Source organism: Rhipicephalus microplus, chromosome 10 (assembly GCF_043290135.1).
Source record: "Rhipicephalus microplus isolate Deutch F79 chromosome 10, USDA_Rmic, whole genome shotgun sequence".
Taxonomy (NCBI): domain Eukaryota; kingdom Metazoa; phylum Arthropoda; class Arachnida; order Ixodida; family Ixodidae; genus Rhipicephalus; species Rhipicephalus microplus.
This window is the reverse complement of record NC_134709.1, coordinates 68,600,638-68,613,424: the sequence shown is the minus strand read 5'-3', so window position 1 is coordinate 68,613,424 and position 12,787 is coordinate 68,600,638. Positions and strand designations below refer to the sequence as shown.

At 42.9% G+C, this 12,787-nt stretch overlaps 1 protein-coding gene across 2 annotated transcripts in view; it reads left to right on the top strand.

The window, feature by feature from the left end:
* The window catches only part of Trs31 (trafficking protein particle complex subunit 31), a 587,499-nt gene that overhangs the window by 977 nt on the left and 573,735 nt on the right, over positions 1 to 12,787 (top strand). For both annotated transcript variants that reach the window (XM_075875788.1, XM_037431684.2), the window contains exons 3-6: positions 1,993 to 2,119; positions 5,084 to 5,141; positions 6,119 to 6,178; positions 11,001 to 11,065. In XM_075875788.1, coding sequence (XP_075731903.1) covers positions 1,993 to 2,119; positions 5,084 to 5,141; positions 6,119 to 6,178; positions 11,001 to 11,065 — 310 coding nt within the window. The remainder of the gene's footprint in view (positions 1 to 1,992; positions 2,120 to 5,083; positions 5,142 to 6,118; positions 6,179 to 11,000; positions 11,066 to 12,787) is intronic.

Genomic DNA, 12,787 nt, shown 5'->3' with positions numbered 1-12,787 from the left:
AAAGGCAAATAACACATCATGTCAGAGTCAAATTATGCTGCTTGAGAACGTCTGAAATGCCAATATTATGCACAGCACCTCTTGAGAAATCGAGAAATTGAGGTTAATACAGTACACGATGTGTGATATGACTGAGGCATTATTGAAGACATGCTCAAGGTAGTAGCAAGGCATCACAGCGATTATTTGCAAGTGCTCAAGCTACCCATGAAAAAAAGAGAACATTTCAGTGTTCCCAAAATGGAATAAAATGTGAGCAGTTCATTTCAATCTGATTCATACCAAGAACTTCTTGAGGAGCACAAAAGTTTAGTTTTTTCTGGGTTGTGCTCAGTTAAAGCACCTTGCTCCGCAGGGCTTGCTATCTGGCAGTAAAGGGCAGCAATGGCTGCATTAAAAAGCTGTTCTGGGAGACAGTTGGTTTTGTCTTATAGGTGTGCTGACGACTCCTACATTATTTTCCTTCGTAGTAAGCACTTTCTTGGCACAAAACAAACACTACGAGGTTTATGAAGCACTATTACAGCAATTAATGCCCACCTGCATCCCTTTTAAGAGGCATGAAGACAATCAAGCATTTGTCGCTTCTTTTAGTACTGCAGAATGCACTGTTACCTTTGGGTTAAGGTCAGTACCGTAAGCATTGTTATAATTTTATTCAGCGGACAAACCACATTTATTTCGGGCTACAGTGACACACCTTTTGCTGTGATCAGAAGTGATGTGTTATCACATGGCAGTGACAATGGGTGGGATTTTGATCGGTTCGACGTGACACGTCGCGTGTAACATTTATACAGTCCCAGCTGGGCCACACTATGGTATGCTAAGAATTATAAAAACACCTTTAATGCATCCTTACCTGCAGAGGATTTCGTTTCTAAATATCACCTCTTAAAGACAGCTATAAAAACAACACTAAGCAAGCTGCACAGCGGCCACAATGGGTTTCTATGGAGAGCACACAGTGAGTGGAACAAGCCTCTGGCATACATCAGCGTCAGAGTGAAATGTGAGAGAGAACGGTTTTCTCGTTGTCGGCTTGGGTTTTGAAGTTTGAGGACTAATAACTCAGTTCCCACACAATAATTTTGATAATTATGTTTGCATTCATTCCACTGTTTCACACTCTGTAGTGCTGCAGAAGGCTGATGGAAATGTTTCAGGGCCCTTTAAGTTGTGTGCAGTGATAGATATGAATAGAGGTACATGTAGTTTAATAAACTGATTTTATACTACGACCATACTTTTACTGCCAAACACTTGCCAGGGTGATGCTGTTAACGGTGTAGCTGTTCTCTGGTGTCTGGGAAATTTGTGTATTTGACAGGTGCTAAACGTGCCTTTATGGCACAACTGAGTGTGGCTGTGCTATCAACAACGCTGTTATATAGCAATTGTTCAGCCACAGAAACTACTAATAATGCTTCGGTCAAGAGTTACGGTCAGGCTGGCTTTGATGGTGTCTTTAGAGCATGAATTATGCATGGCTTTTTTATGTTTGGCCAGTTATGGTCAATCTACGTTGTCAGTGAGTTTGTGTGGCCGTACAAAGTGGTTCGTTAAAGTAGCATGGCTGCAACGATTACGGTGCTCGGCTGTTAACTGGAAAAACTCGGGTTCCATCCCGGTCACATTTTGGAGGCGAAATGCGACCTGTGCCGAGGCCCAAGTACTGTGCGATGCGAGCACATGTTAAAAGACACCAGGTAGTCATTATCATTGGCAGCCGTCTGGTACGGTGTCTCTCATGACCTGTGTTATTTTATCGTGTTCAAACCCATAGCTGAAACGACCGATTTCAACACTGGAGCACATTGAGCCTTCGTTTCAGCCTATTTTAGTTGTAGTGGGCTGAAGATCAGAATAAGGTTTGATCATGATATGAGAGGGCGGTATCATGCGTGTATGGTACCACAACGTTGCCCGCTTTTAGCGTAAGAGAAAGTGTCTGTTTTCACTGACATGATTAGTGTGTATCATTTTTCACAGGCTGTCTGAGCTGGGATTCCATGTTGGCCAAAGGGTGTTGGACCTCCTCTTCGTGCGCGAGAAGAACTACAAGAGAGAGACGAAGCTCCTCAACATCCTGCTGTTTGTCAAGTCGTCGGTTTGGAAGGTAGCGTACTTTTTGAAGTGGCTAATTAGCTTTCCTCCAGTTCTTTTTTTATATACTAAATTTTTTAGGCATGCCTGATTATTTGGAAATGCTTGATAGTTCATACGTTGTCGCGGCATTGCTGTACATCCCATAGTGCAGTGCCTATGTGCATGAAAGGCAGTCTTTCACTGTTGACCCCACCTCCATAGTTCTGATATTTTTAACAGTGTGTCAAGGAGGGAGTAACGTTGATGTTTCGGGCTTATTGGTATGATATAATGAGGCTTGTAGCGCATGTAAAGATGAGGACAAAGAAGGATGGAGCTGGCACAGGTGCTAACTTGCGAGAATCTTTATTAAGGCAGTTGCTCACAATGTTCCCTTAATTTCTGGGAAAAATTATTCAGGGCAGAGTGGAAAGTGCCTCAACGAGCATCTGAGGAACGTCGTTTTAACATGGAAGAAAAGCTGTGTGCATTCCTCGACGTGCGTTGCAGGCATTGCAAGAGTGCTGTTGTCAGGGAGGATGACGGTGGCTTCAACATACAGCGTCTACTCCACTGTTGCTAGAGATTGGGGAAAGTTAATTCGTGAAACTATTGAAGCATAAATGATCGATAAGCTTGGGGATAACCTTTATCAAACCCATCAGTTGCCGTTTTCAACAAGGAGTTATCTGCATAATGATATGCAAGTTTTATGCAGATATGCACTTATGATGATCTCTGCAAAAAGAAATTAAGTATATGCAGGGGTTCTTGGCTTGTAATAAAGTTTGTTAAAAAATATCAGCTGCTTGCATAATGTCCTTCTTCACCCTCATCTCTCCGTACATTGTAAGCTTATGGTATTAAGAAGGCTTAAGGGTCGGTGCAGGTGTCTCCAGTTCTCATCGCGCCTTAAAAGCATCTCGTGCCCTGAATGAGTGACGATGTCAAGCACTCATGCCACTGCACACATGTGTCGCCAAGACTCGCTCTGATAGGCCTCTGGGTGGCAGCCAGTCTCCACTTTGGCTCTCTTTCAATGAGCACATTATTGCCACAATAGTTCTCACAAGTTGATTATGGGGGACTCTGCTACCCACAACTTTATGTTCTTTCGTTTGGTGCGCTGCTACTGGCTAATACTTGAAAAGGTGTTGCTAGGGGATCACAAAAGACAGATGGGAAACAAGACCGTAAGCTATAATTGTCCTTTTGGTTCTTTTGAAATAAGAATCGCAACCAACTCGACTAACCTATTCTTATGTTTATACTTGTTAGTCTAGCACTTCAGGCATGTAAGCACTGTAGACTGTTGGTAAACTCAAATTCCTTGAATGGTATTGCTGCTTGAGTGGAACAACTGCTTCTAATACATTCAAACTTCATTGTAACAAAGTTGCACCTTACATGAAAATAAGTTCGTTATAATCGAAAAGTCGTTATAAAAGTATATTCATAACAATATATATTGAGACTGTTCTTCATTTACTTCGTTATAACCAATATTTTGTTATATCCAGGTTCGTTATATCGAGGCTTGAGTGTATGATTGGTTTTCTGCTTGCATTCTGGGGCCTTGTTCATCTTTCAATAAACTGGACTGTGAATGAAAAATAGCTTCATGATCCTTTCAGCTTCAGTTAAATGAGAGTCTTCTATATTTGACTGGCCTCGTATTGGACCTCTTTCTGCAAGCGGGAAGTCCTGTTCTTTGTCTTGTCCCATGACTGTGCTGCGAGGCTTTTGGGGCCAGTGCCCACAACACCGGCATGAATCACCCAAGAGCTGTGCTCATTTAACTCTGAAGTAGGGTGCGTGCAGTGCCAGAAATTCGACTGATCAGGCTGTGGTGCATTGGATAGCGGAGGAGGGCTGCACCCTTTGCTGACGGTCACTTTCAGGGTGTGACTTGTTCGCTGTCACCTGTAGGGAAAGCCTCGGGCAATGTTTACATCACTGGTTTCCAATGTTTGACATGGCCCGCCAACTCTGATATAAAAAGTCTTGTGCTCTGGTGACTGAACTAGCTATACATGTGAGCATCTACTGCAACGCTAAAAGGCTCGAAGGAGGAGAAAGCTTAGAGAGGGCACCTGGAGGTTTCCCGTTATTCTTTTGCAGTGTCATTTTGATGGAGCTTTCATAACACTGAACCCAAATGAGAGGAACGGAATCTGCTTCAGAGTGGCAAACACAACATCCTTCGATTCTTTCTTGGCTGTGGGAATCCGGGAGGCCATGTATGACTCAGAGTGTGTAATTGCATTAGCCCTCAAATGCGGCCTCCCGTTTGATGTGCATGACTACATCATGGCTTGCCAACTTTTGTAGCAACTTGATTTGCCCCGATGACATCAGGTCCAAGTGAACATGTCCACTAAAAAAGTCTTTTAATAGCTCTTTTGGTGGCGTGTGATCAAGCTGTCAGTCAAGACTTGGAGGGCCTGAGGTCCGTGTGCTTAGATTTAGATGCACGTTAAAAAACCCCAGGTGGTCTAAATTTCCGGAGCCTTCCACTACGGTGTCTCTCATAATCATATGGTGGTCTTGGGATGTTAAGCCTCAACAGCTAATAATTATTAACTAGCCCTGATTAAGTAGTTACTAATGCACTTAAAAGGAGGCATGAAACAAACAGGATGTGAACATCTACGATCTTGTAGCAGATAAATTAGACCACCTGATTCAGTGGGTGAGAACAAAGGAAATTTGACAGAAACATCTAAGTGCAATCCTTTTGTATGTGCCTATAATAAATATTGGATGTATTTAAGCAATTTTTTTGGTCTTTACGTTTCATGACAAGGTTTTGACTGGGGGTGTGCTTCTACAGATCCACTCACTCAGTTTGTTCAGAAGTGATTTCGATCTGATGTGCTAAAGATGTCATGGCATATGGAGGGAACACTTCGGCAAAAAGATTGGCAGCCTATAGCCCTTAAAGGTTTTTTCGCACAAGTCCCATGTGAACATGTGTTTTCTCGTTTCTCTACAGACTCTGTTTGGAAAGGAGGCCGACAAGCTCGAACAGGCCAACGACGACGACAAGACCTGTATCCTTGGCTTTTCTGCTTTTTTAACGTTTCGTAGACTGTACTGACTGGCACTTCTTGATATGACTTGCTGTCTTGATGATCGCAATTCGCAGCGAAAAAAAGGGCTGTGGCAAAAATTTGCTTTGGAACAAACATTTTGTGTGAATCCAAAAGTTGTATTAGTGTTACCACTACAGTAAAGAACTAAGGACTAATGGAATGAGTTTGCAGAAATCTTAAATCTATTCAGTCGTTGCTCAACATTTAATTTGGTAATTAATACAAAAAATTAAGTTTAAAGTAGCAGATGTCCCAAAACACTATGGACTTTTTTCCTTCGTTTTTTTACTGACTACGGCTGTTGTTATACAAGCAACCAGGTTTGTCAGGGACACAGTAAAACTGTGTCTCTGACAAGTAAAACTGTGTTCCATTCCGGACACAGTGAAACTGTGTCCCTGACAGCTTTGCCAGTGACCCTGTAATATAAAGGGCCCCTAAATGTCTCAGAGTATGAAATTTAGTTGTGGTGTTTTAGTATAGATCCGAACAGGAGCAAGTATTGTTTCTTGGAAATGGTGGCGCACCCGTGGCTCGCAGTGCTGCTGTGTTATGCATTGTTGAGTGCTTGTGCAGAGTTTTCTGAAACTCTGAAGCATGTGCGGAGTTTTCAACTCTGCTCGTGCTTGCTTGAAATATAAGAAATACATATTTTTTAGGTGGTTTATGGATTATTTCAGACAGAAGTACACTGAAACCTTAATATAGTAAACCTAGATGTAAATTAATACCAGTTATAATGAAGCAATTGAAAAATTGTCTTGCAGTAGATTAGGTGTTAAGAATACAAAGAATACCTTTACAATGAATTTTTGGACATAAGCTTATTTTCTTGTAAGATGCAATGCAACATTATTGTAGTGAGGTTTGAGTGTATAAACAATTTTATACTGACATGAAATCTTTGGAGCAGTTTGCCTTCATTTTTCGACCAGACTACTTGATTGAAAAGGAGCCACTGGTCACCAAGTTCATTTCGGTTCCCAAGGACAGAGGTGAGTGGTGGGATGAGTGATGTGAAATTTTAATTTTTTGAATGCTCTTTTAACCCTTCTCCCCTTCTTTTGTGCGTGCGGTGAGACGGCGTACAATGCCAGCCGCAGTTCTTCAGTAATATGAGTTGCGAAATTCGCCATAGGCTCCGTGTATTGAAATCGGGACGTGCCTCCGCTCGAAGGCATGAGAGTGTGCTATCGGTATTGCTTCCTGTACACAAAAAATGGATCTAGAACGTGGAGTTCTTGTGCGTTGTGTTTCACTGATGCACAAGTGTTGCTGTATAGATAAAGCAAGTAGTCTGTTTACATTTGTGGCTTACCTTGTACAGATGACATTGCGGAAAGAAAACTATTTGACCTTTCTTAAAAGTATGTTTCCTTATTCTTGCCATGGCAACTGACACAATAACCACAGAGAATGCAGCTGTCACGCTGATGTGGCGTGTTTGTCTGTGACAGACGTGGCATGTCTATCTGTGTTCTCGTTAAACTAGAAAATCTCGCCGAAAATTTGACTGAGTTGTGAGAAAGTGACATCTCTTGAAATCTTACCATTCAAATCCACCCTCACCGGGAGAATTTATATGCAATCTTGTTACTTTATTGGCTGAAGTTAATGTATTACCATTTTTAGCACCCTCATAATTCCTGGAATATACAATGTTACTCGCAATGTACATGAAGGAGAGAAGTGTAATTTAAAGGGCTCATTTTCTTAGACGCAAATAATGCAAACTAACAGACAATCGTTCCTAGGAAAGTATAGCCCCGCCGCGGTGGTCTAGTGGCTAAGGTACTTGGCTGCTGACCCGCAGGTCGCGGGATCGAATCTCCGCTGCGGCGGCTGCGTTTCCGATGGAGGCGGAAATGTTGTAGGCCCGTGTGCTCAGATTTGGGTGCACGTTAAAGAACCCCAGGTGGTCGAAATTTCCGGAGTCCTCCACTATGGCATCTCTCCTAGTCATATGGTTTTTTTGGGACGTTAAACCCCACAAATCAATCAATAAATCTAGGAAAGTATAGAAGATGTTATTAGAATTGTAGTGTAATTTTTGAAGAAAGAAGAGTGGACAAAAAGATAACTTGCCGTGGGCAGGGACGGAAGCTGCGAGCTTCGAGTGAAGCGTCTGATGCTCTACCGCAGCGGCTATGCCATCGTCCACTTTGTAGGTTATGTAGGAGCTTCAGTCGGGGCGGCCTGTTGCCGTTGTGGCGAGTGTGAAACATTCATTTTTGCCTGTTGGTGTCGCATAGCACGTGATCTTATTATGGGCTGGCAGCTGATCGATAATCCCTCGCATACCACTTCATGGCATGAAGTCTTCTAGAACGAAATTTGCTATCACTGAAGGATGAAGGAAAGAAGTGTAATCATAAGAGCTTGTTTTCTTTCTTAGACACACAATTAATGAAAACTGTTTCAATAGGCACAGCTATGTTTTTGTTATTATTGACATGTGACAACAACGTGGTCAGTGTATCAATATTTTGGCCGACTTGCATCCCTGTATAGACTGCATATGAAACAAAACAAATATATGAACAAAAAAAATATGTAGGCACTGCTGGCGGAGCGGGTTCACGTTGTGACAGTTGCCTTGACATTGTGCGTGGTGGCGCTGCTGTCGTACGTCGCATAGCAGAGAAGGCAGAACACTGTGACAGCACAGGGTGCTCATTGTGGCAGAAAAAAAAACTAATGAAGTACTGAAACGTCAACAGGAGCAATGTGAACACAGACAGTGAGAATGGGACCATGCTGAAAAGGAGAATGTGTCGGAGGACTGTCACTACCTGCAAGGGCTCACACCTGAGAAACGAGCATACAGGCATTAAGAGCAGAAACTAGAATGCAGCTTCGCTGGCATGAATGTTAGGGCTTCAGAATTTTTTTTTTATGTGGGTTTCTTTTGGCATTTTTTAGAGGGGCCCTGCAACACTTTTTGAGCATGGTCAGAAAACACAGCCTACCGGCAGTAGAGGCACTGAGGACACGCGAGTTAAATATTATAGCTCAGCACGCAGCCTGGGATTCAGAATAAATTCTCAGTCAGATAAGTATTGCTTTCTCTTTTCTCGACAAATGAGGGAAGAAGCTCAAAATCACTCGTCACAGCTGTATCAGTCGTTGGTTTATTTGAGCATGGCACGCTCGGTACTTACAGAGATCGCCGGGAAAAGCCACGTCTGGTTCATGAGCACGTGCGCGATGGCACTGACAAGCCACATATTCAAAGAAGATAGTAGAAAAAAGTGGTCAAGGTCCAAGGCACGCATGACATATTTGCTTTCACCATGCCATCTCTCTCTGCTTAGCTTCCAGCACTTTCGTCTAGACGAGAGAAGAAAGAATGCAACTGCAACGTGCGATAAATCTTCGCAACTTTGCTCGTTCGCGATGAATTCGAAAACTCCATGCGGTGGTGAATTTGTGAGGCAATAAACTTCTTTAGTAAATCCACTTCATGGCTACTTGAAAAAGTGTTGCAGGGCCCTATTAAGCAAGTTCACAGTGTTCAAGTCCTATTCCTTTCCATCCCCAATTTTTTTTCTAGGGTAGAAAAAAAACTTTATTGATAAAAAGTTTTTGAAGAAGCATGCAAAAAATTTTGGAAACTCCAACTATGGTGGTGTTCAAGGCCTAAGCGTGTCCAGTATACTGGACACTAAGATTTCTTTGTTGCTCTTATGGATATACACGTTTTGCTATCTTTCTTGAAACAGTGATAGTGCTTTTGGCCCTGTCAGAAGGTTAATCGTCTTACAAAACGCAGAAGTGGTTTGTATTTATCCGAGAAAATAAAAAAATTCTTATGGCTAACACTCATGCATAGCGTCATGATGGTAAAAGACCTAGGAGGGAGCGCGCTTAGCGTCCACAGGCCAACTTTCGCAAACGCCGCTTCCTCCTCGTGCGCTGTGCTCTTGGTAGAATTTCCAGGATGCTCCTGTTTCATTTCTGATCGCTGGGCTTCAAGCTTGTCACCTAACGCTCACTCCTTGTTTTCTTTTTTTTTCCTGCATGTTTGGCACGGTGCGATCCAATTGAATCCTGGTGTCCAGTGTTCTGGACATGAAAACATTCTCGCATTGCGTGCAAACTACTGGCTACAAAAGCTACCTGTTTGCATCATTGTTTCGAGAGGGCATCCGTCAGCTTGCACGATTTATATTATCTGAATGGCGTGATAAAAGTTCCTAAAATGATTTTGTATACAAAACCACACCTTGCGCCCGCTTTGACGCCCATATTCTAAGGCAACCCCATAAAAAAGTGGGGCTGAGGAAGAAAAAACATTCAAAATTATGTTGCTTACCTCTTACAGAGGCTGCAAACATGGTTTCGGTTCCAATTGTGGCTCTGCTTGCTTTTGTGCACGGCATTTTTTGGTATGTCCAATACACTGGTCGCTGGGAAGGAAAGGGATATATCCCTGTGATCCGCAGCTTTACCTGTTAACACAGGTTGCTGCTGTGGCGGCTCTTTCAAGATTACACACTTGCCTCATGGCTACAAGGCTTAAGGTATACAATGAGGCTCTTGTGTTTAATAGTGCATGTCTTCACATTCTTGCTTTATAATTGCATTGAAGGACTTTTTATACTCAGTTTTCCCGGCTTGCCATTGCCCTAGTATTAATCTCTTAATAGTTGCCCTTTTGTAGTGATTGATTTTAGGGCCTCTATACAGACAGCCTTGTTTCATTTTTCATGCTACGCTATTTATCATTGCTAACTCAAAACTTGCAGTCGTGGTGCTCTTCAGCCACACCTGGCCCTTGTGTTAGGTCTCTCTGACGCTATTCACCGCGCGTTTGCAGAAGGTTTTCAGGGCCCTAAATCTGGGGGGGGGGGGGGGGGGGTCGGGATAGGAGTTTATGGACAGCATCTTGATGGCCTGCGATTTTCTGGTGACGTGCTCGGGATGTTGCTTCGATGAGTGGCAGAAGGGATGACTTACAGCTCATGATAGCTGAACTGGACACGCAGGGCCGAGGGGTAGGTCTGAGAACTGATGTGCACGGAACTGAAGTGGTGTGCAGCAGTCTCAGCAGAGAACAGCACTTTACAATGGGTATAGAGACGCTGGAGCTGTGGAGGAATGTGTCAGCTTAGGACAGGTAGTGGCCACGGACCGGGGCCATGAGAGTGGAATGACTGGAGGAGTGGGGATGGGGGGGATCATATTCGGCAAGCATTCTCAGGTCATGAATGGTGATCTGCCACTAACCCTCAAGAGGAAGGTATATAACAGCGGCATCTTGCCAGCACTTACCTACTGAGCAGAAACCTAGAGGCTTACAAAGAGGGTTCAGCTTAAACTGAGTACGCTGCGAGAGATAGAAAGGAAAATGATAGGGTAACCTTAAGAAATATGAAGAGAGCAAAGTGGGTCAGAGAACAAACCAAGGTTAAGGATATCATAGTCGAAATCAAGAAATAGAAGTGGACATGGGTCGGGCACGTGGCGCGTGGGCTGGATGGCCAATGGTCATTGAGGGTGACTGGCTGGATTCCCAGAGAGGGCAAGCGCACAAAGGGGAGACTGAGTGTTTGGTATGCTGGTGAGATTGGGAAATTCACAGGTGTGGCTGGTCGTGGGAGGCACTGGACCGGGTTAATTAGCATATCATGGAAGAGGCCTTTGTCCTGCAGTGGGCGTAGTCAGGCTGATGATCACGACTATGATGGCCTTTGTGTCAGTCAATAAGCGCCATCGCATTACTATCACTATAAAAGCATAAATTGTTGGTGCCTTATTATTCTAAGAATGTCTGTCCCTGTCGTTCATGTCAATTTTTTTTGTTATTCTGTTCAGGTAGCCTCAACTGTGCATCATTTGTCGCCGGAATCATCGAAGCCATCCTCATTGGCTGCAACTTTGTAAGTGTATCTTCTCCATTTTTTTCCTTGGCTTGGGGATTGTATCTTTACATGCTGCTTGCTGGGGCTCTGCCTTTACGACTGGCTCCAGAAACTCAAAGCATGTGGCATTTTTAACTTGGATTTAACAAGTTGGGCTTGATGTTCTGTTCTTAATTGTAAATTTTAGGCATGTGCAAATATTTGAGCACTCCAAATATTTAGAGGAAAATTACAGTATTCAAATTTGCCATGAAATGAACTTAAGTTAGCCTAGTATTTAAAGCACGAAACCAGTATATCACTGACAGTTGTTTCTTGTTAGCAGCTGTTTTGTTGAAGAAATTTTCGTTTAATGAGAGTTTACTGTATTTTATAGTATAGTATACTCTGAAACCTCAATATAACAAACATGGATATAATGAAATATCAATTTTAACAAGGTAAATGGAAAATAGTCTTGCGATACAATGTTCGAAATAACTTTTCTAACAAATTTTTGGTTATAGCAAACTTTTTTTCTTGTAAGATGCAACTGTGTTAAAATAAGCTTTGCGTGTAGTAGAGCACAGCAAGAGAAAGGACAGAGAGAGGTGAGAGGGGAAAAGTCTAGCTAAGACCTCTAGCTGTGCTGTGACCCAGACCTGTGCGGCTAGGTGCAAGCTGCGCTATTTTTGTTGTGTGTGTGTGTTTTGAAAAGAAATTGAATGATGTCATTCTTGATTCTTGATGACGGCATCATGTAAAGCCTTGTGAAAGACGCTGCAAGGCCATGTCAGTAAGTGGCTTTGAATTGCTGTGGCAGTACTATAAGGTATGCGCAGCAGATCGCCTTAATGTATAAAATCTGCAAAAGCTCGATGGTTGGAATAAGTTTCACCAAAATGAAAGTATGAGCCCTCCAGCTATTTGCAGCATGCAGCATCAAGAGAAATACAGGGGGATTTCTTTGAATGGAGGCTGCTCAGTTGACAAAAAAGTAGGCCCTCTCAGGGTTTGAGCCCAGGACCTATGTCTTCGTGGCATGGTTTGTCTACCATTGCGGCTAAGTAAATGTTTAGCTTATTTCAGCATGAGGGCAAACTCAAGGAAGTTTAAAAAAAAACTGCTGGAGTGGAAGCTATGTTAGGAAAATGAAGCCAGACCGCCGCCATCATACTTCAGTCACAGGAAGACGTTAGCAGAAAGCAGACGGATAACAGCGTTTCACTTGCATACTGTGCTAATTTTATAGCGGTAATTTTCTCGGATACATACCGCTCAACATGTGTCCTAGCATTACTGGTTTCCTTAAGAAGCCTTGAAGTCTCGGCAAACATTAGTAGAGAGCAAGGTGCCTGTACTAATTTATATTAATTGCTTTTGTCACGAGCAGTGGTCTCTTATATTATATTCAAGCTAGCATTCACGTTATCAGAATAAAAGTCATTTAACTCTGATTCGGTACCTTGTGAGGAAGGCATGTTTTGAGGTAGACTCCAGGCAAATGCTGACTTCACATTGGCTGCCGAAACAGTGAAAGCTGGTACTCCAGAATTTTTTTTAACCCTCCTAACCCTCCTAACGCAAGGAATTAGTCTTCATGCTGCAGTCTGCCAGCCTTCCTTCTTTCTCTGGTGGCAAAGTCACTGTTCTAGAAAGGAGTTGGTTCTGGATTTGACACTCGAAGCAGGTCGAGTTCTTTTATCACTTTGGCACATCTCTTTCTGAAAAATTCGTGTGACTTTCTCGGCAGTTTCATGC